We start from the raw sequence: 24,393 nt of genomic DNA on the forward strand, positions 1-24,393 counted from the left end.
GGGAGGGTAGTGGGAGGGGGTTTAGGTCCAGTCAGGTCCCTGAGTATAAATCTGACTTTCAGTTGCAATTGATTGAGAAATCTACAAGGCTCACCCCTGAAGGGAACCTAGGCCTCCCCTCCAGGGTTGCTGTGTCTTCATACCCTAGTGTGGCCCAGCTGGTGGTAAAGGCGTGGCGGACCCCTCACACACCTGATCCGGTTTCAAAGGCCCACAGAAGAAACTACACCCTCCCCTTCAATGCCACAACTCCATCTGCCACTGAAGATCATTCCTAAGATGCAGGATTCCAAGGTCAGTCATTTCCCCCCTTGTCCCCATGCAGTCTGACCACTGGATTTTGCAGATCCCTGATTTTCTTTCCTGAAATCAAACACCCTCCTATGGCTGCCTTAGGTGAGCCTGTTCCGTACTGTGGGGAATTCAGGGAGCTCATGCTAACAGGTGCCAACCTGCCTTATTCTTGCCACTCCGGCCCACCCAGCAGGGTGAAGTAGAGCTGAGATGGTTGGCTTAGGGTCTGCAATCTCTGTGTCATAAAGTTGCCTTCTATGTAACTTGGGAACCATTTTGATGATGCACGTTTGGCAAGTCTCTCACCCAACAGATCGCTCGGTAATTCATCCCCTGGGAGTACAGTAGCCAGCGCTGGCCTAGGAATAGTTTGCTGCTGTTTTTCTCCATTCCTGGGGATCTGGGGCAGATGCCCAGTATCCTTGCTCCTTTATTCCTTGTATCAGTCAGTCCATGATATTTTATTATCACACTTTCCATTTCTGAATGGCATCTCTTTGCCACTATAAATACTTCTGACCTACACCACCGCTTCTCTGCCTTTCCATCCCACACCGCTGGCTAAGTACACAGAATCACAAAGCTGCAGGGCTAGACAGGACTTCAGACGATCATCTAGTCCATTCCTCAGCACTGAGGCAGGACTCCTTGACCAGATTTCAGTGATGCCTGCGAGATGACGTCTGTGTTGAAATGCTCCTAGATCTCTTTGCGGGTTTGCCATGTTCCTTGCATTGTCCTTTGATGACCTCCCTTCTGGCCTAGGAGCTTCAACTTCTCTCCTGTTCTTAAGCTGTTATTTTGTCTTCGGTTGGAATACGTGGCTGAGAAAGAAGGAACCGGTTTGGACACTGGTGGAATGACAGAGCAGAGAAACAATCCCAGCCAGCAGGGCCTTCCCCTCAAGGGCTAGTGATTATAACAAGGAAGCAAAACAGGCTAATGTGATTAGAAAGGAGTCTGAAAATCTGGAGCCCATCTTCCTCCAAGCTTTCTTCCCCATGCCTCAGCCTCCCAAGCAACCACTTATATGGGCCATAGTCCAAAACACACTGACATCGTGGGGCGTTGGATTATGGTCCACAGCCCTTTCCCTGAGCTGCCATGCAAGGGGAAGGGGAAGATGAGCTGAAGTAAACCTCTTGTTTCACCAGTGATCAGGCACTGCCCCTGCATCCTGTCTTTGTGAGACACCCCTCAGTGATTGTGGTTAAGAAATTCCTTTACAAAGCCCTGAGTTCCTTGACTGTCTGCCAGGTTGTCCCTGAAGGGGTTAATTGAGAAGCTCTGAGAACCCACAGCCAGGTGGATGACTGAGTCACTGGTTGTGGGGTTTAAGGCAGCTGGCCTGCAGAGTCCCATGTCCCAAGATAAGGAGGAAGACACAGGAACTGCACCTGGGAGTGTGCCTTAAAGACCCAGGCAAGGAAGCATGACCCAGCTCTGCCTGGGGGTCTTAGAAACATGTGACATATCCAGCAATTGGATCTGCTCACAACAGACCGGTGTCCACCCAGAGATGGGGACTGGGCCAGGTCGTGGCAGCTTTTTCTCTCTTTTGCTCTGTGTTAAACAGGAAACAAAGGCCCTGTTGTGAAGGAATCCAGAAGGGACACTGCAGTGAGCAGTGAAAGATTTCCAAGCACCCTGGGAAGCAAACACTTCTAATAAACCTGGTGCGAATGGAGTCCAATGGAGCAATGCCAAAAGACACGACCAATTAAAATACCAAACCCTTCGCACCCATCCAAGCTGAGCTCTGGTCGCTGGGAACATGATCCCTTCTGGAGATGGCCTGAGGCAACCCACGCTTCCTCGGGCATGGGATGGCAAGAGGGGTGACTGACTCAGTTGAGTGGGGAGGGACTGCACCGTGAGGGGGGTAGCTGTGCGTGGGGGGGGGGGGGGGGGGGGGGGCTGCACTATGATCTTATGAGAGGAAGCGCCCCAGATGCAGCAGCAGCATCTCCCATTCTCATCTAAGGAGATGCTTCTCACATCCCAAGGTTTTGCTGCCCTAGGCAAACTCCCCTCCTGGCCTCGCACTCCCTCTGGGTATTTTGCTGCCATGGGTGATGGCCAGTCCAACCTGTGTAGTAGAGATGACCCTGTCACTCTGACAGGGAGGGGCTGGGGCCAGTCATAGGCTCCCCCCTTGTTTTCCCAGGTTTTTAACCCTTTAATATCTGCCACTCACATTTCCCCCACGAGAACCCTCTCACCTCCCTGGCCCTATCGCCACAGAAGACCCCACCGCCGGTGGGCACAGACTCACGCTGTCCGCTTACCTCACACGGCTGCTGGTCCACCCCCACCCCCCCGCATGACAGACTCTGTGCCAGTTTGTCCCCACCCTTAGCCTGACCTGGTACCAGCCGCCTGCTCATGGGTTCCTTTCGCAAGGGAGGGGTCGGGAACCGGCGCCCCATGTGAGCAGCGAGGAGAGGGGGCCCAGCAGGGGCATGGCAGACTGAGTTTGGCTCTGCCTACAGCCATGAGAGACCCAAACCCACCTCCCAGCCGCTAGAGACCCTGCCCCCTATAGCACCCCCTAGTGGCTGCCCAAAAGACCCTGGGAATGTGCCTTTTTTCTCAGTAAAAATCTGGCTGGGATCTGGCTAGTTTCCAAAGGGTTCAGATTAGGATGTGGTGGGGGAGGATGGGGTGTGGTTCTGAACTGAGTTCCTGGAGAGATGCCTCAAAGTTGGGGGGGGGGGGAGGAGGTGCTTGTAACTCTGGGCGCCTGGAGCCCTGACCCCCCCCCAGCCTGGGTGGGGATCTGAGTGGGAGAAAGCAGGCAGGGAAAGGCGTCTTGACCCACTTCTAGAGCCTGCCTGATGAGGCAGGCATTAACTTTTCCTTCTGCTTGCCCCAGTAGCTGGAGACCAGCCCTGCCCTGTGTCAAGGAAAGTCCTGGACCTTCACCAACTAGATCCCACAATGGCCAGAGCAGGCTACGGTCCTATGCTTTGCAGAGATGGCCTTCCAAACTGCAGGGGCAGACTGGCTGAGGCCAGGGGTCGAGGTGGCACTGCTGGGCCCCGTCCAGAAGTCACAGAGTGTGTGGGCACCCGGCGCTGTATGAGGATTGCATGCAATAGCGACCTTCCTTTCTCAGAGTGAGGAGGCGATGTTCCACCCCCGCTTTGCCCTGATCCGCTTCCTGCCTCTCTTTGATGTGTGTGTCATGTACGCTCAGCACTGAGCCGGGGACTTTGCATGGCTTATTTATAGCCCCAGGCATTGCAGCCACCTGAAAATGATCATCTTTAATGATCCGGTGGTAGGTTTCCCCTAGAAACACTCGGGGCGCATGGCAGGAAGGAGACAGGAGGTTGAGAGGGTGGAATTCCCTTTGCTTGGAGGCTTTCTAAAAATATCCCCTTCGCTAGCCATGGATTAGGGTGACTTTGCAGAGCAATTGCCTGGGAAAGGTCCCTAAGCCTTGCACTAAAATCCACCCCCTGGCATGACAGCTGCTCTGCATCCTGGGGGCTTTTCGCGAGGCTCCAGCTAAAGCAGAGGAAGAGGGGAGACAGAGAGGAGTATGAGGGGGAGGCAGATGGTGGGTGGGGCCAGAGCAGACATGGACCAAGTGAATGAGGTTTAAAGAAGAGTCATGAGGGGAGGTTTAAAGAAGCCTCTCAAGAGGAACTGGTGGGGCTGACACTTCCAAGGAGAGGCTGGCTGTAGTGGGACGTGGCTGCTTTGGCTGTGAGGTTGCCAGTTCAAATCCTCCCTGGGGCAGTCGGGACTGAAAGTCGCTGCTTTCTGGTGGCCTCGGTGAAATGCATTGGTGAGTCTGACCCTGTGTCCCACAGGGGCCCTAGATATGTGGTGCAGTGGTAAGGGCAAGGGACTGGGAACCCAGAGGTCACAGGCTCAAATCCCCCCAGGCTGCTGGTGACAATCTCCCCAGAAGGCTTAGAATCGCATGTCACATGATGCTGCTGCTGCCACTGCCTGGCTGGCTCCTCACAAAACAACCTCTTCCCACGAGCAGGCAGGCTCAGCATGGAGGCCAAGGGCTGAACGCACCCTGGAGACTGATTCCTCCTCCCCCTTCATGGAGTGAGCCGTGCTAGACAGGGTGCGGTGCTGTGCTGTGCTGTGCTGTGCTGTGCTGTGCTGGAGGGAGCCTTGTCTATGAAGAGAGGCCCCTTCACCACTGTCGAGTCAGCACCCTTCACCAGCTCAGGCGTTATAAAGCTGTGTTTCGAGGAGACGTTTCCAATCCCCCTCAGCCAGAGGGATTAACACAAAACCCTGCAGAGGGTGGGAAAGGGGAGCTGCTGAGAAGCCAGGGGAGGGAGGAGGAGAGAAAGGGAGGGGTAGATACATGGGATGAGAGAGAGAGAGAGATGAAGGGGAATGGTGCAGGCTGATTTCCCCCACCCAGCCCAGCCTGAATCATCCTTTCCTTGGGGCTCTTGGTTGAAGTGATTCAGTGATAGGCAAGAACCCAGCCCCCCTCCGGGGTGGGCATTAAGTGCTGCCGTTACCTCTGGGGCTGGCCTGCAGTGTCAGCAGCAGACTGCTCCTTTCATGACAGGATCCTGCTTGCTCAAGGGCCTTTCGCTGGATGGCTTTATCCTCAGCCTGCGCTGGTGGCTAAGAAAGGACCTCGTGCTGTGCACGAGCACTCATGCCCACATGCAAATGTGGAGACGCACACAAGCGCACCTCTTGGCCTCCATAGGCCATGTTACCTGCTTGCAGAGGGGCTGTGCTGGTATAAGCGAGGGGCAGAATTTAACCCCGACGCTTCCCACTATCCCTCCATTTCTAATGCTGAGATATGGATCCCAGGCCCAAAATGGCTTAGCAGGGAACATTCAGGACAGCTGGAGTCCTCTCCTTTACGTGAATAGCAGCAGGCCAGTCTCTGCCTCTGGTTGCACTGGTGGAAATCTGGATTGCATGGGGCTGAGATCTGAATCTGGCCTATTCTCTGTATGCCCTCATAGAGCCTGGGTACTAGAAGTCCATCATGATTAAGGTGAAGATTCTGTCACCAGTATTTTTAGTAAAAGTCAGGGACAGGTCTCAGGCAATAAACAAAAATTCACAGAAGCCGCAACCTGTCTCTGACCTTTACTAAAAATAACCTGTGGGAGGGGGAAAAACAGAGCTGCCCGAGCTTGCAGCTGTTCCAGCCTGCTGCTCCAGCAGGCTGGCCCCCGATCAGCTGTTGAGTGCCCAGGGCTGATTGCTCGTCAGCTGCTCCACGGCCCTGGGGCTGGCCGGCCCATCAGCTGTTTGGTGTCGGCCCCGGGCCTGCCAGCTGCTCCAGCCCTGCCCCAGAAGTCATGTAGGTCCCAGAAAGTCACAGAATCCTGGACCTCCGGGATCAAATCTTGTCCTTAATCATGATTAAGAGAAGTGTGAGGAGCTGAGGGGTGAATGGGGAAGAGCGAACTAGAGACCTGAAATGAGGCACAACTGACAAGCCTCCCCAGCTGCCTCGGGCACCCTACCTGAGTTGGCTGAATGCCATCCAGCCAGTCCGTCTTCGAACTGCTCCCAGAGAACATCTGTTCATGCTCATGCTTCATACCATCCACTTCCTTGGCCTCATGTCTCACCCCGACCTCAAGTAGCAATAGGGGCTGCCGTCTGCGGAGGGCGGGGAGTTCCAGTGGGTCAGTTTATGCTCCACCCTAGTTCCACAGCCAGCTGGGGGTAGTGGCTGGTGGATCCTCCATGGAGTCATGACCATGGGTATCTATCTGGCATGGTTCACAGAATCCCCTGACACCCGTCCCTTCTGCAGCAAGAAGGAGACCCTGACACACATCTATGCAGAGAGCATCAGGCTGCAGCCTCTCTTCTGGCCCCTGCAGGACCTCTTATTGAGATTCTGGCTGCACTTTTTCCTGTACCTCCTCAAGTGCGCACACCCCATCCGTGGCCCCACAAAGTTGCGAGGCCACCTTGTCAGCCTCCTCCTGGTGCTGGCTGAGATGGCCATCCATCACTCCAGGAGGAGGAGGAAGCTGGATGGGAGGTGCTCTGGACCCATTTCCAGTCCTTTGTCCAATCACGCCTCCGGGTGGAATTCCTCTCCGCTCACTCCTTAGACACATTTGAGCAGTGATGGGCTGGGCGCTATCAGGAATTCTCTGTTTGGTGCCTTCCCCTCCCCCCCACTCCTCATGCATCACATGCTCAGCAGCTCTCGTGAAAAGCAGGAGAACCCAAAGAACAGCTGGAAACTGGGATTCTGGGTGTGAGGGGTCATTGCTTTTGTATTGTGTATGTTTAGGGAACCCCACTAGAACCCCACTTCTTTGTCTAACAGTAAATGAAAGGAGAACCAGACAGAGATAGAATGTGAGAGGGGGTGAAGGAGAAAAGACGTGTCCAGCAAAGATCTGAAATGAACCCAGGTGCAGGCAGAGATGGGTCAGGAGCTGCAGAGCAGTCCAAACAGCTCTTGCATCAGGTGGCAGTTAGCTGCAGAGCAGGAGACTCTTGCATTGGTATTGGGTGAAAGCACAGAGAGGAGAGGGGCCAGCAGCAGATGAAGGAGGAGAGAGGAAGGGTGTGAACCTCAGTTGCTCTAGTTATATTGTTGCTTATGAAGCTAAATCCATTCACCCCAGTTGAGAATCTGGCTCCAGGTCTGGGAAGTAGCTGGAGTGAGTCCACGAAGGGTTTTAAACAACAGGGCCCAAAATGCTGCCTGGTGAAACTCTATTGAAGCCAGTGGTGTCACCCCAGAGATACAGAGGGCAGCTCGGAATAAGGTCTTGCAATGATGGGGGGAGGGGCATTTGGGGAAGTCAAGAATTATTCATGGAGGGGGGGACCTGAAAACTGCAGGATCCTGCTATTAATATCTGTAGTGCTATGAGCTCATGGGTGTGTCACCACTGTCCTCTGCCGGATGGATTCAGAACGGCTCAGCTGTGGGTCATAGGCACTCTACTGCTAACAGCCAATGGAGATTCTCCTTTAGCTCCAGTGCTTTAGCACTAGGGCTAAAGTTCCAGACACAGAGAGAGCTAGGGCTGATTGGGCGGGGAGTTCCTGCCTCCACCAGTAGCTGAGAGCCCTCCCCTGCCTGGCCCGGGACAGCCTGCCTCAGGGACTGTATTTGCTACCAGCAGGGGCACTGAGGCCGGGCCCTGCTCCATTCCCAGCTCCCGCACAAAGCCAGCTTTCTTCTCCCCGCTCAGGGGGAGGATCACTCGCTGCTTCCCTGCCAGCCTGACCCTGCTGGCTTCCTGCCTCCTCTGGCAGTGACAGAGCGGGCAGGATCAGCATGGCCTCAGGTAGGGCGAGGGAAAGCAGGGAGGGTGCATGGGCTGAGAGCAGGGCTGGGTGGGGGCGAGCTTCTGTATTAGTGTCCGCCCCCCCTTCGCCCTGGGTTACTCTGAATCTGCCATTGGTGCCCCTTCCCCCCGCCCTCAATCCGATCAGTGGAGCCTGTCCCCCCCCCCCAGCTCTCCGATCAGCTGCTCGCTCCGCTTTCCCATCGTTCGCCCACATCCCACGCGGGGGCGCCCCGGCTGCAGAGCTCAGCTGGGGCCGTGCGGCAGCCCCGGGGGCTGGCTGTGGTCGGGTCGGGACGGGCTCCCTCCGGCGGAAGATCCGCCCGGCGCCCAGCTCCGGCAGCACAAAGGCTGATTGTTCGGTTCCTCTTTGTCTTTCCGCCTGGGCTTGTTTGCTGATAAGGGGGGGGGGGAGGGAGGCCGGTCTCCGGTTCCCAGGTGAAGAATTGAGGCGCTCACAGCCTGGGCCCAGGGGAGCTGGCATGGAAGAGGCCTGGGGGCGGCGATCACTGATGTTATCTCACTGGCCCAGCTGGGACCTTGCTTTGGATCCAGCTCAGCCCATCTGGAGGCACAGTTGGTGTTTACACGCACCTTATAGGGCATGCCATGGAGGGACATTACAGGCAGCAGAGTTGGGGGTGGGGAGCAGAGCTCCCCCACAGGGGACAGGGCAGAGGGTTCCCCAGTAGCAGGGGGTTCGTGTCCTCACGTTTCCCGCTGCTTGCTTGACCACACCTCGCTGGGAATAACGTACACTTCTTGTGCCGCTGGCTGGAAGTGAGTGGCCCTTTAAATCGCAGGCGATCTTCGCTCCAGCCAAAGTTCCTGCCTGGCCTGAGTCCGCCTCTCCCCCGCCCTGCCCGCTGTTTTGCAGAAGGGACTGGGGAGAAGATTTTGCTTTCTGAAGTGCACAGAAAAACATTTCCCCCTCCGGCAGCAGAGCTCCTAGTACAGCTGAGCAGACCTCCAACTGCTGGCAATTCTCCAAGCCAAATATGATGCAACCAGCTGTTTTGAAATCTCCAAGCCTCAGGCTGGAGCAAGAATCAGCACCTAGACAGCACAGGATTCTTCTGGTTATTACTTATTTCTGTGAGGGTGGTGTGATGCTTTGGGGTGTCTGGGGTGAATCACTACCCTCTGCTTACAGCAGGAGAGAGTCTTGTCTGCGCCCACCAAGGGAAAAGCCTCCCAATTCTGCTGGCACCACAGATGCTCTGCTCTGGGCTCCCTGAACCCCACTCTTTCTGTCTGCAAGCTAGCAATTGACACATCCCGCTTCGTTACACTCCAGAGCCCGGTTCCTTTGCCTTCTGCACACCCATAACACACACCAATCCGCTGCCTCCATGGAAGCAGGGCACCCTGGTTCACCAGCCTCCCCTCAGTTCAATGCTCTCCTCAGCACCAGTCACTTAGATGTGTCTATACTAAAACTAAACGGAGGTTTATTTAACAGAGCTTGAGTTCAAGATTCAAATAAATGGATTTGGAAACATGAGGTTACAGGTAAAAGGAAAATGTAAAGCTCAGTCTACAGTTGAACATGTTAACAAGTTCCTTTCCTGTAATAAGGTATTTCTCACCCAGCCATCAGTCCTAAAATCACCTGTTCTGTTCAGAAAGCTGCGATCCACCTTTCATGAGACACTCCAGCTGGCAGTGTGGTTTTGTAACCAGTGGCATAGCTACAGGTGGGCCATGGCCCACCCACTTTGAAAACAGGCCCACCCAATCAGATTTTAAGCAATTCATCCTGCGTTTTTATCAGTCTCTGTTCTGTTGTGACACAAGGCTTGTGTCCACCTGTGTCAACCACAGGCCCTGCCAAAAAATCAGTTCTGGCGATGCCTCTCTCTGTAACGGATAATCACTTGGGCTCTTTCTTCATCACTAGTACAGTTACAGACTGTCTCTCACCCCAGGGGTCCCCTGTTCAGAGACATTTCTGGGGGTTCTTTTGTCTTTGTGATTCATCAAACTTGCACCTGGTCCAGACAGCAAACAGAGGGTTGGCTCCCCGGATCTCCATTGTTCTCAGTGTTGGTTGAGTTAGCTCTGAGACTCAGCTCACCTCGGGTGACAAGTTCCATTTCACCAAATCTGAAACCCAGGATCCTATACTTACTTACATGGCTCTGAAGCTAGCTTCCATACCAACATCCCACAATAACCCTGCAACCAGCTAGTGCTCAACACCCAACCCTCTTGGGTGAAATATTGTCAGACATAGGTAATATATCTGCCTCAAATAGATGCACATAACAGCTAAAAGTTGTGGGGGGAAGGCAATTGAGATACAGATGGGTGAAGTGACTTCCCCAAGGTCACCCAGCAGGCCAGTGGCAGAGTTTGCAATAGAACCCAGGTCTCCTGACTTCTAGTCCAGTGCACTCACCACTAGGCCATAGTGCCTCTTCCCATGTGTTGTTATTGTTGACACAGGTGTGGAGGAACTGTCCCTGGTGTGCTGTTCCTACCCCAACGTAGATTCCCTTTTCATGTCTCTTGTTCTGGCACTCCCTGGAGCACAATGTGTGGGCTGGGCTCACCCCCTCTGAAAATACTGTTGGGGGGAGAAGCTGAATGTAAAGCAGTGTAAACCTTTGCCTGCCCTGCAGATCAGGATGTGGGTCCTGCTGTGAGCAGGGGGTGGGACTAGATGACCTCCTGAGGTCCCTTCCAAGCCTAATATTCTACAATTCTATGCTATTTAGTAGTTAGTGCAGGGTGGGGTGGGAGCAGGATGGCTGGGTTCCCATCCCTGCTCTGATAGCGATGTGCTGTGGTGTGGGACCTCTGTTTCCCCCAGAGAATGGAGCTATGGAGGGAACTGCCTAACAGGGCGGGTTGGAGATCGCAATGTCTATGGGGCACATAAAGCTGCTCAGAGGAAGGATGCTGTGTATCGTGGCACTGGATCATCATGGCCTGCCTGTTCTGTGGGGAGACGCCTGGCAGAGGGTCCCCGACGAGAGGAGCGGGTAGATCTGCCTGTAAATGCCACTGTGGGCACGGATCCTAAGGCATGTGTTGGAGGGGGGAGGGACGGGGATCAGGTCTGTCTGCCTCATCTCCTGCCAGGAGCCCCCCCTACTCCACAACTGTCCATTGCAGGGATCTTTATCTTCTCCTCTGAAGCAGCCGGCCCTGGCCACTAGCAAAGCCAGGAGGCTGGGCTACCTGGACCCCTGGCCTCACCGGCTCTGGAATCAGCTGTGACCCGGCCTGGCTGCTGAAGTTGGGGGGAGCCCCCCACCCCCCCGTTATTTCTATCCAGGGAAGCCGGGACTGCACCTCCCCGCCCCTCCGCGCGGGAGCAGAGGGTCGCCTGGCCAGCGGTGGCTGAGCTGGGGTCGCCCTCCCTCGGTCGCCGGGGCCTGGAGGGGCGCCAGGCGGGGCTGGGCTGAGCAGGGAAGCCAGGCAACGTGGGACTTTGGTCCAGCCCCGAGCTCGCTGCATCAATCATCAACCAGGGGAGGGGCCGAGCGGGCCGCGCAAGCTCTGGGACGAGTCGTGCCCGCCGCCCGGCTGCTGCAGGAAGAGAGCCCCCGAGTCCCCGCCGCACGGAAGCGAAATGTCAGCGGGCGCCCCGGCCCCCCGGGGCAAGTACCCCTTCCAGAAGCGGGCCAGCCTGCAGGCCCCCGCCACCGCAGGTGAGCCCCGGCTGGCCGCCCCCCCCCCCTCCACGCCCGCGGGTGGGTGGCGCTGCCTTTGTTCCGCGCGGGGGCTCCGGGGCTCTCCGCTGCCCCTCGCCCGGGGGGTGTCGCTGTCTGGCGTGGCCATCCGAGCCCGGGAATCGCTGCTGCGAGGGATGCTGGAGATCGGGGCGGGGGGGGGGTCTGTCTGGGGGCACCGCGCTGCGGGGGGGGGGGGGGAGCAGCGGTGGCAAAGGCAAGGGCTGGATCGAGGTGGGGGGAGGGAAAGGGGACCCCTTCCACACACACCCCCCATTGCGTGTGGATATGGGGGCGTGCATGCGTGTGATGTACGTGGGGCACCGCATGTGGGGGGGGGGGGGGGTAGGCCCAGGAGGCAGTGACCTTTAGTGGTTAGAGCTGGGGGGGCTGGGGTCAGGATGCCTGGGTTGGCTGTCTGGCTCTGGGCAGGAGTGTGGTGGCAGGGTTGGGGGAGGGCTGGGTGCCTGGGTTCTTTCCGTTTCTAGATTGAGCCACCCCCGATGTGTTATCGGCAGTTTCCCCATTTGTGACACGGGGGTGATGCTCCTCGCCTGCCTTCCTTGAGTGCTTGGAGATCCTGGGATGGAAGCTGCAGTGGAAGAGCCAAGTGTGGCTATGCCCCAGCGAGCCCAGGCCGCTCGGTGAGGGTGTGTGCGGTGGCATGGGACGGTGGGCACAGAATGCATGGACCGAACCAATATTTGGGGCCATCTCCCAGGCCTGGAACATAGCCCCCACCGCCTTTGGGAGCCGCCCAACCGTCTCCCTCCACTGCGTTCCAGGTGCCCCAGCCTGTACAGGCAGGTTTCTGCAGAGATGTCCAGCCTGGGGCACAGTGGGCAGCATTCGCTTCCCGCATCTCACTTGTGGGGACCTGGGCAGCATCTTCTAATGTCGGGGGACCTGGTGCACTGGCTTCGGTGTCAGGTCTGTAGGCAGGTGACCCTGGGGCCCCGTTTTCCAGCCACAGGATGCCAGTGATGCCCGTGACAGCCAGCTTGCATCACTTAAGCACAGGCTTCAAAACATGACCCCTCAGGGGGTTGTGAATGTTGGGTGGGTCCCTGACACCTTTGGGGGTGCTGTGCATGCACCAATGGGTGGGGTGCCTGGCTGGGTGTTTCTTTGTGGATGCAAATGTCCATGTGGATGCGAGCGTGCCCAACCAGCTCCTCATGTGTGGGTGCATGTGCCCCCCCCAACGAATGCCATACTAGGTGAGAAGGAATCCGGCTTAATACTGGATCAGACCACTGTGCCATCTAGCTCACTTCCCTGTGTCCGACTTGGGCATCGTGGTATCTGAGTGCCTAGGCAGCTACTACCTGATGTGTCAGAGGCAGGTGGTGGTGGGGGAAGAACCCATAATGCACCTAGCTAATCTGTGTGTGGGTGTGGTGTTGTGCACTCATGTAGCTGTTTTGCATGAACACATTAGTCTTACTCATTTAGTAGCTGTGTTACCGTAGACCCTAGAAGCCCAGCGGATGCTGATGAGCAAGCTGTGTACTGGGGAGAGTGTGTATTCGTGTGCCTGTGTCGGACGGACACCCCGATGCTAACCTGTGCATGCTGCGTACTTGTGTGGGTGCGCTGGATGGGGACTCTGCGAAGGCGTGTGCATTGTGGAGTCGTGGGGGTATACTGTGTGCCCTGGACACACGGGGCCAGGGGGGTGTGTATTTTCTGCACGTGGATCAATACCTTGTTTTTCTTGCCTGCAATTATAATTCCTGAAATGGGTAGTAGCCTCCCTAACAACCATTCCCCACTCTGCGCTCCTTAGCACAGGGAAGTGGAACAGGTTACAAGCTCCCGCGAAGCAAAGCAGCCTGGGCGAAGGGAGTGGAGAGGCTGACTAGAGGTGGAGGAGGTCAGGGCAGACAGGATTCAGCAGAGGAAGAGTCACTGGGTTGCGCCATCCCTAAGGTGTGAGGTGAGGAAGGTGATGAAATCAGCATCTCTGTGTGATGAAGCTGGTTCCGGGATTCAGGGGCTGAGCTGGTATCGACAGGACACTGCTGTGAGGAAGTTCACGCTGCCAGAGAGCCCATTGCCAATGACACGCTTTGCCTCAAGCTAGGGTGACCAGATAGCCAGGGTGAAAAATCGGGACAGGGGGTGGCAGGTAACAGGCGCTTATATAAGATGAAGCTCCGAATATCGGGACTGTTCCTATAAGATCAGGACATCTGGTCACCCTGCCTCATGCAGACAGCTGCGGTAGTGATGTCTCGTGGTGCTGGGAGTCCCCTGGCTGTGAAAAGCATCCTGCAGACAGGTTGCCGGTGATGGGCCACTTAGGGTTTGTCTCCACTGCAATTAGACACCAAGGGCTGGCCTGTGCCAGCTGATTTGGTGTAGATGTTCAAGCTGTCTACACCACAGTTAAACAGCCCTTTAGCCCAAGCCTCACGAGCCCGAATCAGTGTAGACGTACCCTTAGAGAGGATTCCAGCATGGCTGCACCTCCGTGTGAAACTGAGGACCGCAGCCCGTGGGTGCTGGGCTTGCAGAAGCCACATGAGCTCCAGGGCAACTGAGAAGATGGGGTGAGGGCTGATCGCTCGGTCCGTGGGGAACCCGGCAGGTTCCTGGCGAGTCAGTGCCCACGTGCGATCTGTTCCCCTGCGTTGCTGTGTGGATCCGTTAGTGGCTCCTAGTTCCTGAGGACTCAGCGGCAGAGCTGTGTCACCTGCTTCCTGGGCTCTGTCTCTACCCCGTCCCCGGCCTGTGGATGTGTGCATTTGATATGGGCCTGCACCGCCAGTGCCCAGGGAATGGGGTGGTTTCTGCTGAGCAGATGGTGGGGCCTAGATCCACATTTGTGGTTGTTCTTAAACATGGGCCTCTCGATGCCAATTAACCCTTTAGGACCTTAAAGCTGATCCATCGGCTCCAAGCTGAGCCTCTCCTTGTCCTGCTTCCTCCCTGCTCCTGGGACCTTGTGCTCCCCCCAAGATCCCTGCCCTGCCACCCACCTGCCTTATGACAGTCTCTGGCAAGCATCGCTCCTTGCCAGATTCCATTCACCGCCCCTCCCTTTCATTGCCACTGCTGCTTCCCAGCAGGAGATCTGAGGCAGGGCAGGGGATGACGCGGCAGAGGGTGCGCACAAGTTGCACAAGGGGAAAGAGGGGGAGAATGGGACTTGCACCGTTGCCTCACTGGTTAGAGATGCCACCCCAACCCTAGGACAATGGCTGCCCTTCAAGGTGTACAATGCCTTAAGCAAACGTGTTTTCTGAAGGGTTAAAGCAACTGGTTACTGACACAGCCCGGATTAGTATAAAATTCTTTGCTGCATTCCCAGCAAGCGAACCCCGTCGGATGGTAATTATTCCAGGAACTGTTAATCAGATGCTGCCAGGGCTCTAGAGAGCGTGGGCTCCCGAGAGCAGGAGCACACTAATATCACAGCTATCTGCTCACCAGCTTTGGTTAAAGGTGCCGATGGGAAGCCCCCGTGAGAAGGCATCCTGGGGTTTCTGGGACTTGAGTCCTGTAGCCATAAGAATGCTTGGCACTTATCCACGTCTCAGCTGCAGATCTCAAAACACTATGCAAATGGTAGGGAAGTAGCACTGTCTACTTGTTTTCCCAGTAGGGAAACTGAGGCACAGGGAAGTGACTCACCTTAGGACACACAGGTAGTTTGTGACAGGGCTAGGATTTGAACCCAGGGGCCTGATTCTCTATTGCCCGGTGACTCATGCAGACACGGGGTGTAGAACACTATTGTTCTGATTCACACTTATGTTGCACTGGTGTAAATGGTGGCACAAGGGGAGTGGGAAAAATTGGGCGGATGGTCTTATGATGCCGAGTGGATAGGGTGCTGGGCTAGCCACATCCTGTGATACCCGAATGCTGCAGAGATGCTTTAAACTAAAAGTGTCCCCTAAATCTCCGTCACAGGCACTTCCAGTGATCCCAGATCAGCGAGTGGGAGAATCCCATTTCTTAGACACAAGGTGTATGGAGACCCTACTGAGAGGCCTGTGGTGAAGCTGCTCTGGTACAATAAGCCTTTTGATTTGACTGGACTATTGCTATGCTTCTGTGTTAGGTTTTTCTCTTTGGCAGGAGGGCGTGTTGGTAGCTATGAAGGCAGTGCCGGTCCACAGCTACTGCCAAGGAATCCAGGACTCCTAGATGCCGTTCCCAGCACTGTCACTGGCTTGTGGTCTGACTGGGCAAGTCACTCATCTGTGGCTCAGTTGCCCCATGTGTTGCCTACTTCCCAGTGAGGGGTGTAATGAATGAATGTTTATAAAGCCGCACAAGAGTCTTGCAGTAGCTAAGAGAGGGAAGGGCAGAGTATTATTTTAATATTGTCTTTTCACACAAAATGATGCCATCATTGAGGAAGAAAACAACTGGAAAATGAAAACAATATATATCTGACAATGTCACTGGCAAATGCTGCTGCCATTTATTGTCTGCCAAAGGAATACTGAGTATTAAGACCTGGGCTATGGTCCTGGTTCTTTTGTGAAACGGGTAGTGAAAGTTTAATCATCACATGTCAGTTACACTTGTAGTCATTGACTAGGCCAGTGTTTTTCCCTTGACTCTAGGGATGGAAAAGACCTCTTCGGCCCCATCGAATCCCTTCGCTGCTACAGGATTGTCTCCTGTGGCCTAGCCTCCCAGTAGGATGCAGAGGGGAGGGGAGAGGTAACTAGCTGTGTGGAATTTGGGATGCAGAAATACAGCTACAGCCTTGGCCACCAGCAGAGGTGTTCAGGGCAGTGGCTGAGAGCACCTGAAAGAGGACTAGATTTTAGTTCTTTCTTTTGGGATTGGGGGGTCATTGACCACCCCCCTCTCCCGGGCTATGAGAACCAGAACAGTTCACAACTGCCCTCCTCTCTCCTAGCCCTGATCTGAGACAAGGGGCGGATTCAGTCTCTGGGATCAGTTTTCAAACATTGGCATCTAAATGGGAAATCTCCATCCCACTGTTCAGCCCTTAGGCAGCGATGTGCCCATCTTGCATGCTCAGAGATTATGGGAGTTCCAACCAAGCCTCTCCCCCTACTGTGCTACTCCTCCAGCACCCTACCTTCCCATGGAGAGATCTCTGGGGTCCCTTCGCCAGCACAATGACATCATGCAGCCCCATACTCCAATCCGTAGCTTCAGGATCTGGCAGCTCCTGGCTGAGGCTTGATCTGTGCGTGGCTATGAGACATCCTCAAAGCTAAGGGCTCTGCAAGGTCCCGGAGACTCTCTTTCTGGAACAGGGAAGGCCAGACTCTCCATGTGGATATATCCCAACCCTCTTCCCTTTGATGGCTGATACCAGCTGGAGTGGCCCAATCACAGGATTGGGGTCAGGAATCCCACCCCCTCCCTGGCTCTGCCACTGACTCTCTGTGTGATGTTGAGCAAGTCACTTCCTTCCTCCATGCCTCAGTTTCTCTGTCTGTGCCATGGGGGTGCCTATACTGGCTCTTCTTTGCAAAGGGCTATGGGACCACTGGCTGAAAGACCCAGTAGAAAGGCAAAATATACATGGGGCCTTCCTGATTGTTGATAGCACCAGGCCCAGCCTTAGCCATAGGCAAAGCAGGCATTTGCCTAGGGCGGCAAAACCTAAAGGGCAGCTGCTGGGCTGCAGCCGCCTGCCACCCGCCTCCCGCTCAGTCCTGGCTGCCACTTGTCTCCTTCCTGGCACCGATGTACAGCTGGGACCCTGGTGGCAGCCGCCCGTGTTCCCACTGGCAGTGGGAAGCAGTCGCCCTGTCCCCTCCCAGAGGCAGGCTCTATCTGCCCCTGGCTTTCTTGTGGATTTCACTCCAGGAGGGGTGAAATTGACAAGAATGACAGCCCCTGCACTGCTGCAAATACTAACATTTTTCTGTTGGGGGGAGGGGTACGTTTTTATTTTGCCTAGGGTGGCAGAATATGTAAAGCCGGCGCTGGCTAGCACCGTGTCATCTGTAGCATGGACAGGAGGCAGGAAGGGGATAATTCTGCCACTGGGGCTTGGGAGCCCCCCTGTAGCGTGATGATCCCTCCCAGGGGCAGGTCTGCACAGCCCTCCCTGAGCTGGAGCGCTGCAGGGGGAGGTTATGGCTTTTGAGGAACCTGACCTTATGCAATGGGAGGTTGCAGGCTGCAGCCGGGTTACGTAAGGCGGCTCCTTTCCCAAGCTCTTCGCGGGGGAGGACGCGTGTGTGTGTGCTGCAAGCAGCTGCTCTTGAGTTTGGGGATCCCCGCCGGCCGATTGATCGGGCTGTGTAACTCCAGGGCTGGGCCCAGAGGCCAGCGAAAGAACCCGCTGAGAGAGGAAGATGGGAATAGTGGCGGGCTCTCGGGGAGCAGGGTGCCCCACGGGGGCGGGGGGGAAGATCTGGGAATGGGGTCTCAGAGGATGACCTAAGGTGACTCTAATAAGAAGAAGAAGGACTTGGCTTGGAGGGGCCCTGTCAGGGGACGCTAAGAGGGTCAGGCTGGGAACAGGGTTCAGCGTGTGCAGAGTGGAGCGAGCGGGCGGAGGCTGGCGAGGGCCCCTGGTGCAGCAGAGAGGTGCGGGCTTTGTGGCTCACCCCTTTGCTGGCGGTGGGCTGCAGCCCCGCGGTTAGGCTGGAGGCAGGCAGCTCCGCAGTGCCAGCCTGTTCTGTCTCCAGGGACAGGAGCTGTTGTCTTTAATCACTTGCGTGGAGCAGGAAATAAAGCAGCCATCTGGGAGCGGAGCCGAGGCCGCGATTGCAGCGACGCACTCCCATCCAGGGCGCCAAACACTGGCACGGTGTCCAGAGGGCCTCAGGAGTTGGGAGCCTGAGTAGAGTCACCTGAGAGTCACAAAGGCTGAATGAACACCTGCAACTCAAGTGCTCAATCCCTGGGGCAATTGGGTCCTTTATGGTGTCCCCAGTTGGGCATCCAGAGTGCTTCGGGAGAGCTATGTTAGCAGTGGTTACGGCCAGCTTCCAGGGTCCCCCCACAGCTGTGTTTGTCTGTGAAGCCAGGGATAGTGCTGGGGCGTGGCTGCCAGAGCCCAGTGTTTGAGCGGGGATCCCGTATGCAGAGCAGCTTTGGCAACTCATTTCTTGCACCCAAATGCCAATGGCCAAGACTTGCTTGCCAGGCTGTGAGGGACGGATCTCCCCTCATAGGTGCTGGGCCTGGGGCTGTCCCAGCTAGTGCTTCCCCAGGGCTGCCCGTTCTCTCTGCCAGACACGGTAGGGACCAGAGTTAACTTCCGCCTGGCTGCTGCATCTCATTGCAGAGCCGGGGCGCCAGGTCCCCTTCCCTGACGGCTGGTGGTTGCCATGCCCCTCACTACATTGCTGTTGCTCTCCCAGACTTGGCTGCCTCCCCGCCCTGCTGTCTTGTTAGTAAGCAAGTGCCGGTGGCATGCTTAGTGACAGGCAAACATAGCGTGATCCACTCACAGTGCAGAGACTGAAGGGACAAATCTGCATGGATGTTTCCTTACCCTGGATATTTGGTCCCAGCCCGGCAGCTGTCTCACCAATCCCCTTCCTCCCTGCTTGGCCCAGTAAATGCTAAATTAGACCCAAATCAGGAGCACCTGAGACTCCCGTCAGCTAAAGCCTAGCTGCACAGCACCTCCCTGGAGCTGAGCTCCATTATCCCCTGGCTGTAACAGGTGGGGGGGGCTCCAGCCAGGCTTAGGTGCAGCTGCCAGGGGCTGGAACCAGGCAGAGGAGCTGGGGTGCCCCCGAGAGAGGAAGGGAAGCTGCAGCGCTTGTCTGGAGGCTGGCAGTCCTGGCTGCCTTTGAGCGGGGAGCTGCGTAAGGACAGGCCTGTAGCTTGCTCTCTCCAGGACTGACTGACTGAGTGAGTGGAGTGTGCTGGGCACTTCCATTCCCTCCTCAGGGAGAGAGGAAGCAGCTGCTGCTTCTTCTAGGTCAGTGTGAGCCGTTGGTTTCATTGATCCGTGGCTCCGGGAGCAGGAGGCTCCTCAAGCCAACCCTGGTAGCTAACGTCACCCAGAAGTAGGGTGCACCCCACCCCCCTTTCAGCTGCTGGGCCTCAGCCTTATAAGGAGAACGTTAAACCACACAACAGGAGGGCGGTTTAATCTCCTCTCCTCTCCTCGTGCCAGCCCTGCCCACGGCTTGTTCACCACCTCCCAGTAACTCCAAGGGGCTGGGGGAGTCAGGGGGATCAGACTTGGCCTTGTTGTGAGTTGGGGTGGGGATGGGGTCTAGTGGTCAGAGCAGGGACAGGTGGGGGTCAGGATTCCTGGGTTCTGTTGCCAGCTCTGGGTGGGGAGCAGGCTCCAATGGTGAGAGCAGGGAGAGCGGAGAGTCAGGACCCCTGGCTGTCTCCTCTTTGGTCGGGCTACAGGACTGGGTTCGGGGGGTCAGGTCATGCTGTGAGTTGCCCCCCCACCACTGGGAGAGGGATGTTGGGGCTGGAACAAGAGCCTGCACTGGAGCAGCATGTGCTGGTGCCCATGGCCAGGCCTGGCCCAGCCCTCTCGCCCGTGGCCGGGCCCTGATCCTGGTCCGGTGCTGAGAGCTGCCAGCCTGGCGATGGATGGGCCCAGCTGGTGCTGGCAGAAGCCGGGGGCTCTTTGGGCAGGCTGAGCCGGGCCGTGGGTGCTGGCTGGGCAGGAGAGGATGGCTCGGGAGGTGCTTTGTCTGCCTTTTGCACGGGGCTGGATGGAGGAATGTGGCTGGTCTCCGCCCCCCCCCGGCGCGTGGCTACGGTTGGTACAGCCCAAGCCGGCTCCCGAGCTGGGCTCCTGGGGGATCACTGCAGCTGCACGGCGGAGAGGAGGCTGCCGGTGAAACGCCGGCTGCAGCCCATCGCCTGCGCCAGGTCCCCCCGCCCCCTCCCCGGGACCCCCGCCCGCTGCAGCCGCTCCAGATCAGCGCCCCAGGGGTGGCCCAGGTAGGAAGCGATGGGATGCTCGGGGAGGCAGTGGCTCGGTTCCTTAGCTGGGCTGGGTTGTGGCTGAGCCGAGGAGCCTGCAGGTTTGTCGGGGGAGGGAAGGGGGGTTGGTACCAGGTGTGAGGAGGGATGGGAAATAAAGCCCTGCTGGGGGACACCCTTCTAGCCGAGCCAGCAATGTGTCCTGGGGGCGGGGGGGGGGCATAGAGTCTGTCTAGCAATGCGATATTTGCAGGGGCAGTAAGTCCCGCTGGGGGCGGGGGGAGCTCTGTTCTGTGTCACTGCCTGGGTGGTATCAGGCTCCTGGAGCTGGGCAATTATTTTCAGAGGGTGGCAGGGGCAGCCCATCCTTCCCAAGGGGCGAGGTGAGGAGCAGGTTGCAGCCGGTGACCGACAGACCCAGCAGCGTCGGCTGCCGGAGGCCAGGGGTGCTTCTCTGGGCTGGGGGGTGGGGCTGCACCCCATAGTCGTGAGGGCCAAAGGATGCCTGGGCGTGCTCGGTGAAGGCAGCATCTCTTGCAACAGCCCCCTCGGCTGGAGGCCAGGAGGGGGAGCGCTGGGTGGGGAGATGCAGCTGGAGAGAGGAACAGTCTCATGGCTGAGCATTCAGGTGTGTTGGGTTGGGGGGGGGGAGGCTGGGCTGCTGACATGACTGAGGCTCTGCTGCAGCATTGCAGGGCCTCTCTGCTGCCCAGCAAGGATGCAGGTCCCAGGCCAGGTGGCTGCACTAGGATTTGGGATCCCCAAAGGCTGATGGTGGTGATTTGAGGGAGCCCAGGCAGACCCCTCCATGGGCGAGGATCTTTGGGCCCTTGCCTGGAGGCTAGCTGAGCTGCAGCCCCTAGCTGGCCCAGTGGCACGCTCGTTAGCTAACCACACGTTTGCTCTGGCTGTGCTTCCCAAGTGGGCGCTTGCAGCCGGACGTGCGCACTGCACACGTGCCATCGCCCTGGGAGGCAGAGCCAGGGGTGCCTGGGGGTCAGGAGAGCCTGGCCCTCACCCTCATCGGCTTGGATTAGCCGAGCCCTGTCCTGGGAGCTGGCCAGGCTGTGGCTGCCCCGCATCAACTGCTTCACCTAATGAATTGATGGCAGGCACTGTGCTCAGAGACCATTAGGGAGACATGTGAGGGCCATTGGCAGTGGGAAGGGGAGCTTTTCCTTTCAGCCAGGGCCAGGGTTTGGCCATGGAGTCTGAAAGGAGAGCTCCAGTGGGGTCCTTTGCGAACACCCTTCACCCATCCCGGCACAGGGCTGGCAGTCTATAGAGCATTAAGCTAAAACCCTGGGAGCCCTCTGGGTTGGAGGTATGATTTAACCACTTCAGTGCTGTCTGACAGCCCAGGTTATAGGGCAAAATGTGCATCTCCAGGGCTGCCCCATGCAGCAAATACACCTCCACTGAGTGACAACCTGGCCACCAAGTGGAGCCCAGATGCAAAGGGGTTAATAGGTCTAAGGGCGGCTCAGACTTTTTGGCGTGAGAAAGCCTAGTTTCCTCATGGGACCTGACTTCTATCCAGAGCAGTGATCTCAGGATGTGAGAAACTTCCAAGAGATTAAACCGGTCCATCTCTCGCCACCCAGACTTGCTAAATCAGTGCAGTAGTTTCAAAATCCCACTGGATATTTAAGAGGGGTAGGAAATGTGCCTGCTTTGGGAGCTGAGTCACTGAGCTGGTAGCCATGGGGGATGCTGGCTAAAGTGTGCTAATAGCAGCAGCAGCAGCTCCCATTTCCTCAGCACCTTCAGTCCCTAAGGACCTCATAGCACTTTACACCTGGTATGAACAAGAGTCACTTCAGCCTGCACAGCAGTGCAGCCACCTCTTGGGTGACTCACAGCCGCTGTTTCACCGTGCACATCAGTGTTACGCAGCAGCTGAGGACAGGAAATGAAGAAGAGTTGAAACTGAGAAGGGGGAAGGGCAATGGAGTTCCAGGTCACCAGGATTTCGGCTTCATTTCTTATTTGAAAGATGTTGCCTTCAGCAGCGTGGCGTTCCTTGCTCTGGCTGTGGATTACTCAGTTTGACAGGGAAGGGGAAGGAATCTCTTCCCAGTGGCAGGGTCTCTATTTGCACACTTCTGCATGTTGTGCTGATTTTTTTTTTCCTTACCTCCTTCCCATCCATCTTCTCCGTTTAGGAGTTAAACATCCTTTCAACTGCTCCCCAGTGGCATTTGAGATCAAATTCATCTGCACCTCAGCAGCGAGTAGGAGTTTCCCCAGAGAGCTTGGAGAAGAAACCAGCTTCTGTAGAATTTAAGCTTTCATTTATAATTTATATAATGTTGTTTCTAGCTATGGAACGAACCCCCCCGTGAGTGGAATGTGGATGCAGGGATGGAGGCTGCAGGCAGACAGCTCCAGCCTCTCTGCCCCAGCTCAGAACTTTGCTTACCAGCTGCAGAGTGAAAGTAACAAGACATTGGTCAGTTCCAGGACTGCTGTTCAGAGTCCTGGGCAGGGGGCAATTTCATGCTGCTGTTTGGGGAAGCTCTGAGTTGAGGCAGGTACTGTTCAGCTGAGGGCTGGGTAGTGTAAAACAGTAGCGCTCTCTCCCTCAGCTCTTTCCCCCGTCCCCTCACCTACACCTGACAGTGGCCTTCAGGGAGAATAGCAGAACCTCCTCAGCCGTGGGGAGATTCTGCGGTTATGGGAGAGAAGAGGTAATAAACATCTCTCCTGGCTAGCAGTGAGCATGTGTCTGCCCGTCTAATGAGAGACTGGAAAGAAACAGGAGGCTCCATGAGAGGGGGACCTGGGGATGGACCCCCTAGTAAGGGTCTGGTCAATCTGGCTTTCAGTGTTTCGGGCGATGGGACTCCCATTCTTTTCCTTGGGGAGACCGTGCTATTTATCTTACTCTGTTGTGTGACAGTCCTCCTGCCCTTTGCAGTTGGGCCTGTGATTCCAGGTGGTACCAGTCTCAGGAGGAAGCAGCAACTGGCCGCTGTTGCGCTAGCATTATCCATTCCTTGTCCGTATGCTGAACGCCTGACTATGGAAGGGCATCTTTTGGCACCCCTGTGTTGAAGGAATTTAGGGTTTGATCTGTGAGATCAGATCATTAGCCCATTGAGCCCAGCATCCGTGGCCTAGCAGCAGCACACCTAGCTAATTAACTAGCTAATTAGCACTGGAGGTTTGTGGGGCAGCGGGGAGGGAAGCTTCCTATCTGGAAATGTTTATAGCTTTCCTCAGCACTGCCTTCTCTGTGCTCTGAGTGGGAGCTAGAGGACGCCGGGAGGTAACTCCTGTTCTTGTGAAAGTCCCAAGGCCAGGGAGTTTTAGCCAGTTCACCCATTAAAACAGACACTCAGGTTTCTCTGTGGTTCTGTGCCTGCTTTCCCCTGGTGTGAGAGCTGGCCGCTGCGTCAGTATTCCCTCCGACAGGCTAAGACTGTCCTGGGCTAACAGAACAGAGCCCGTGTCGTTCTCGTGATGCTCGCATTCTCTCCAGGGACCCCTACGCTACAGTGAGCTCACCGCGGGCTCAGCAGCCCTAGGGGCCGAAGGTCTGGTTTATCCCCAAAACAGACCGCGTGGGACGAGCGTCGGCCTCCGTAACCCATCAGCTGTGACCTCGCGGGACCAGCTCTAGAGAAGAGAGGGGAGTTTCGCTCTCAGTGGGCCACTCAGGTCCTGGCCTCTCGGAGAGAAGATGGTCTTATGGGTTGGGCTGTGGTCTGGACCTGGGCCCTATTCCTGCCTCTGCCAGAGAGCCCTTGTGTGACTTTGGGCCAGTCGCTTCGCTGCTCGGGCTGGTGTTTTCAAAAGGGCCCAACCCTCGTGAACTCGGAACGCTGGACCCTGCTGGGTGCTGGGCTCTTGAAATCGACATCCCTGAACGAGAGCCGAGTACTCGAAAACGTGGCCTCAGGCTCCCCGTCTGTAAAAAGGGCGCGCTGCTGAGCTCGCTCCCGGGGGCTGCGAGGTTAAATTCCCGAAGGCTCGTAGATTCTGGGACCCTGGCACTGAACGCTATTGTGGCCTATCAATGACCACTATCAGCGTAGGGGCTGGTTTATGTGCTTCTGTTCTGCCTAGGAGCTGGGCTAAGACCCACCACCTCATTTCATGCTGGCCACTAACCCAGCCACTAGAAGGTAACATCTTCCAATTACTGTCAGTCTGGACTGGATTTGGAGCAGCCCATCAGAGAAAGCCTCCTTCTCCTATTACCCCTCTGTCTTAGATTTTTATATAGCATCTATTACTGTGGTATCTGAACTGCCAATCCTCCGAGCTATCCAGTG

The 24,393-nt window shown here is 56.4% G+C and overlaps 1 protein-coding gene across 6 annotated transcripts in view; it reads left to right on the forward strand.

Annotated features, from left to right (window-relative positions):
• Positions 1-11,101: 11,101 nt before the first annotated feature.
• Positions 11,102-24,393, forward strand: part of AMPD2 (adenosine monophosphate deaminase 2) — a 35,811-nt gene continuing 22,519 nt past the window's right edge. Inside the window, exon 1 of one of the 6 annotated variants that reach the window (XM_067531515.1) lies at positions 11,102-11,230. In XM_067531515.1, coding sequence (XP_067387616.1) covers positions 11,152-11,230 — 79 coding nt within the window. In that variant the 5' untranslated portion in view covers positions 11,102-11,151. Of the gene's footprint in view, positions 11,231-18,880; positions 20,132-20,689; positions 20,742-24,393 lie in introns of those variants that run through there. The other 5 variants (XM_067531517.1, XM_067531518.1, XM_067531519.1 and 2 more) reach the window with 5 other exon arrangements.

The sequence above is a fragment of the Emydura macquarii genome, unplaced genomic scaffold (assembly GCF_026122565.2).
Source record: "Emydura macquarii macquarii isolate MOO-44397 ecotype Brisbane River unplaced genomic scaffold, CSIRO-AGI_Emac_v2 contig_3220, whole genome shotgun sequence".
Taxonomy (NCBI): Eukaryota; Metazoa; Chordata; order Testudines; family Chelidae; genus Emydura; species Emydura macquarii.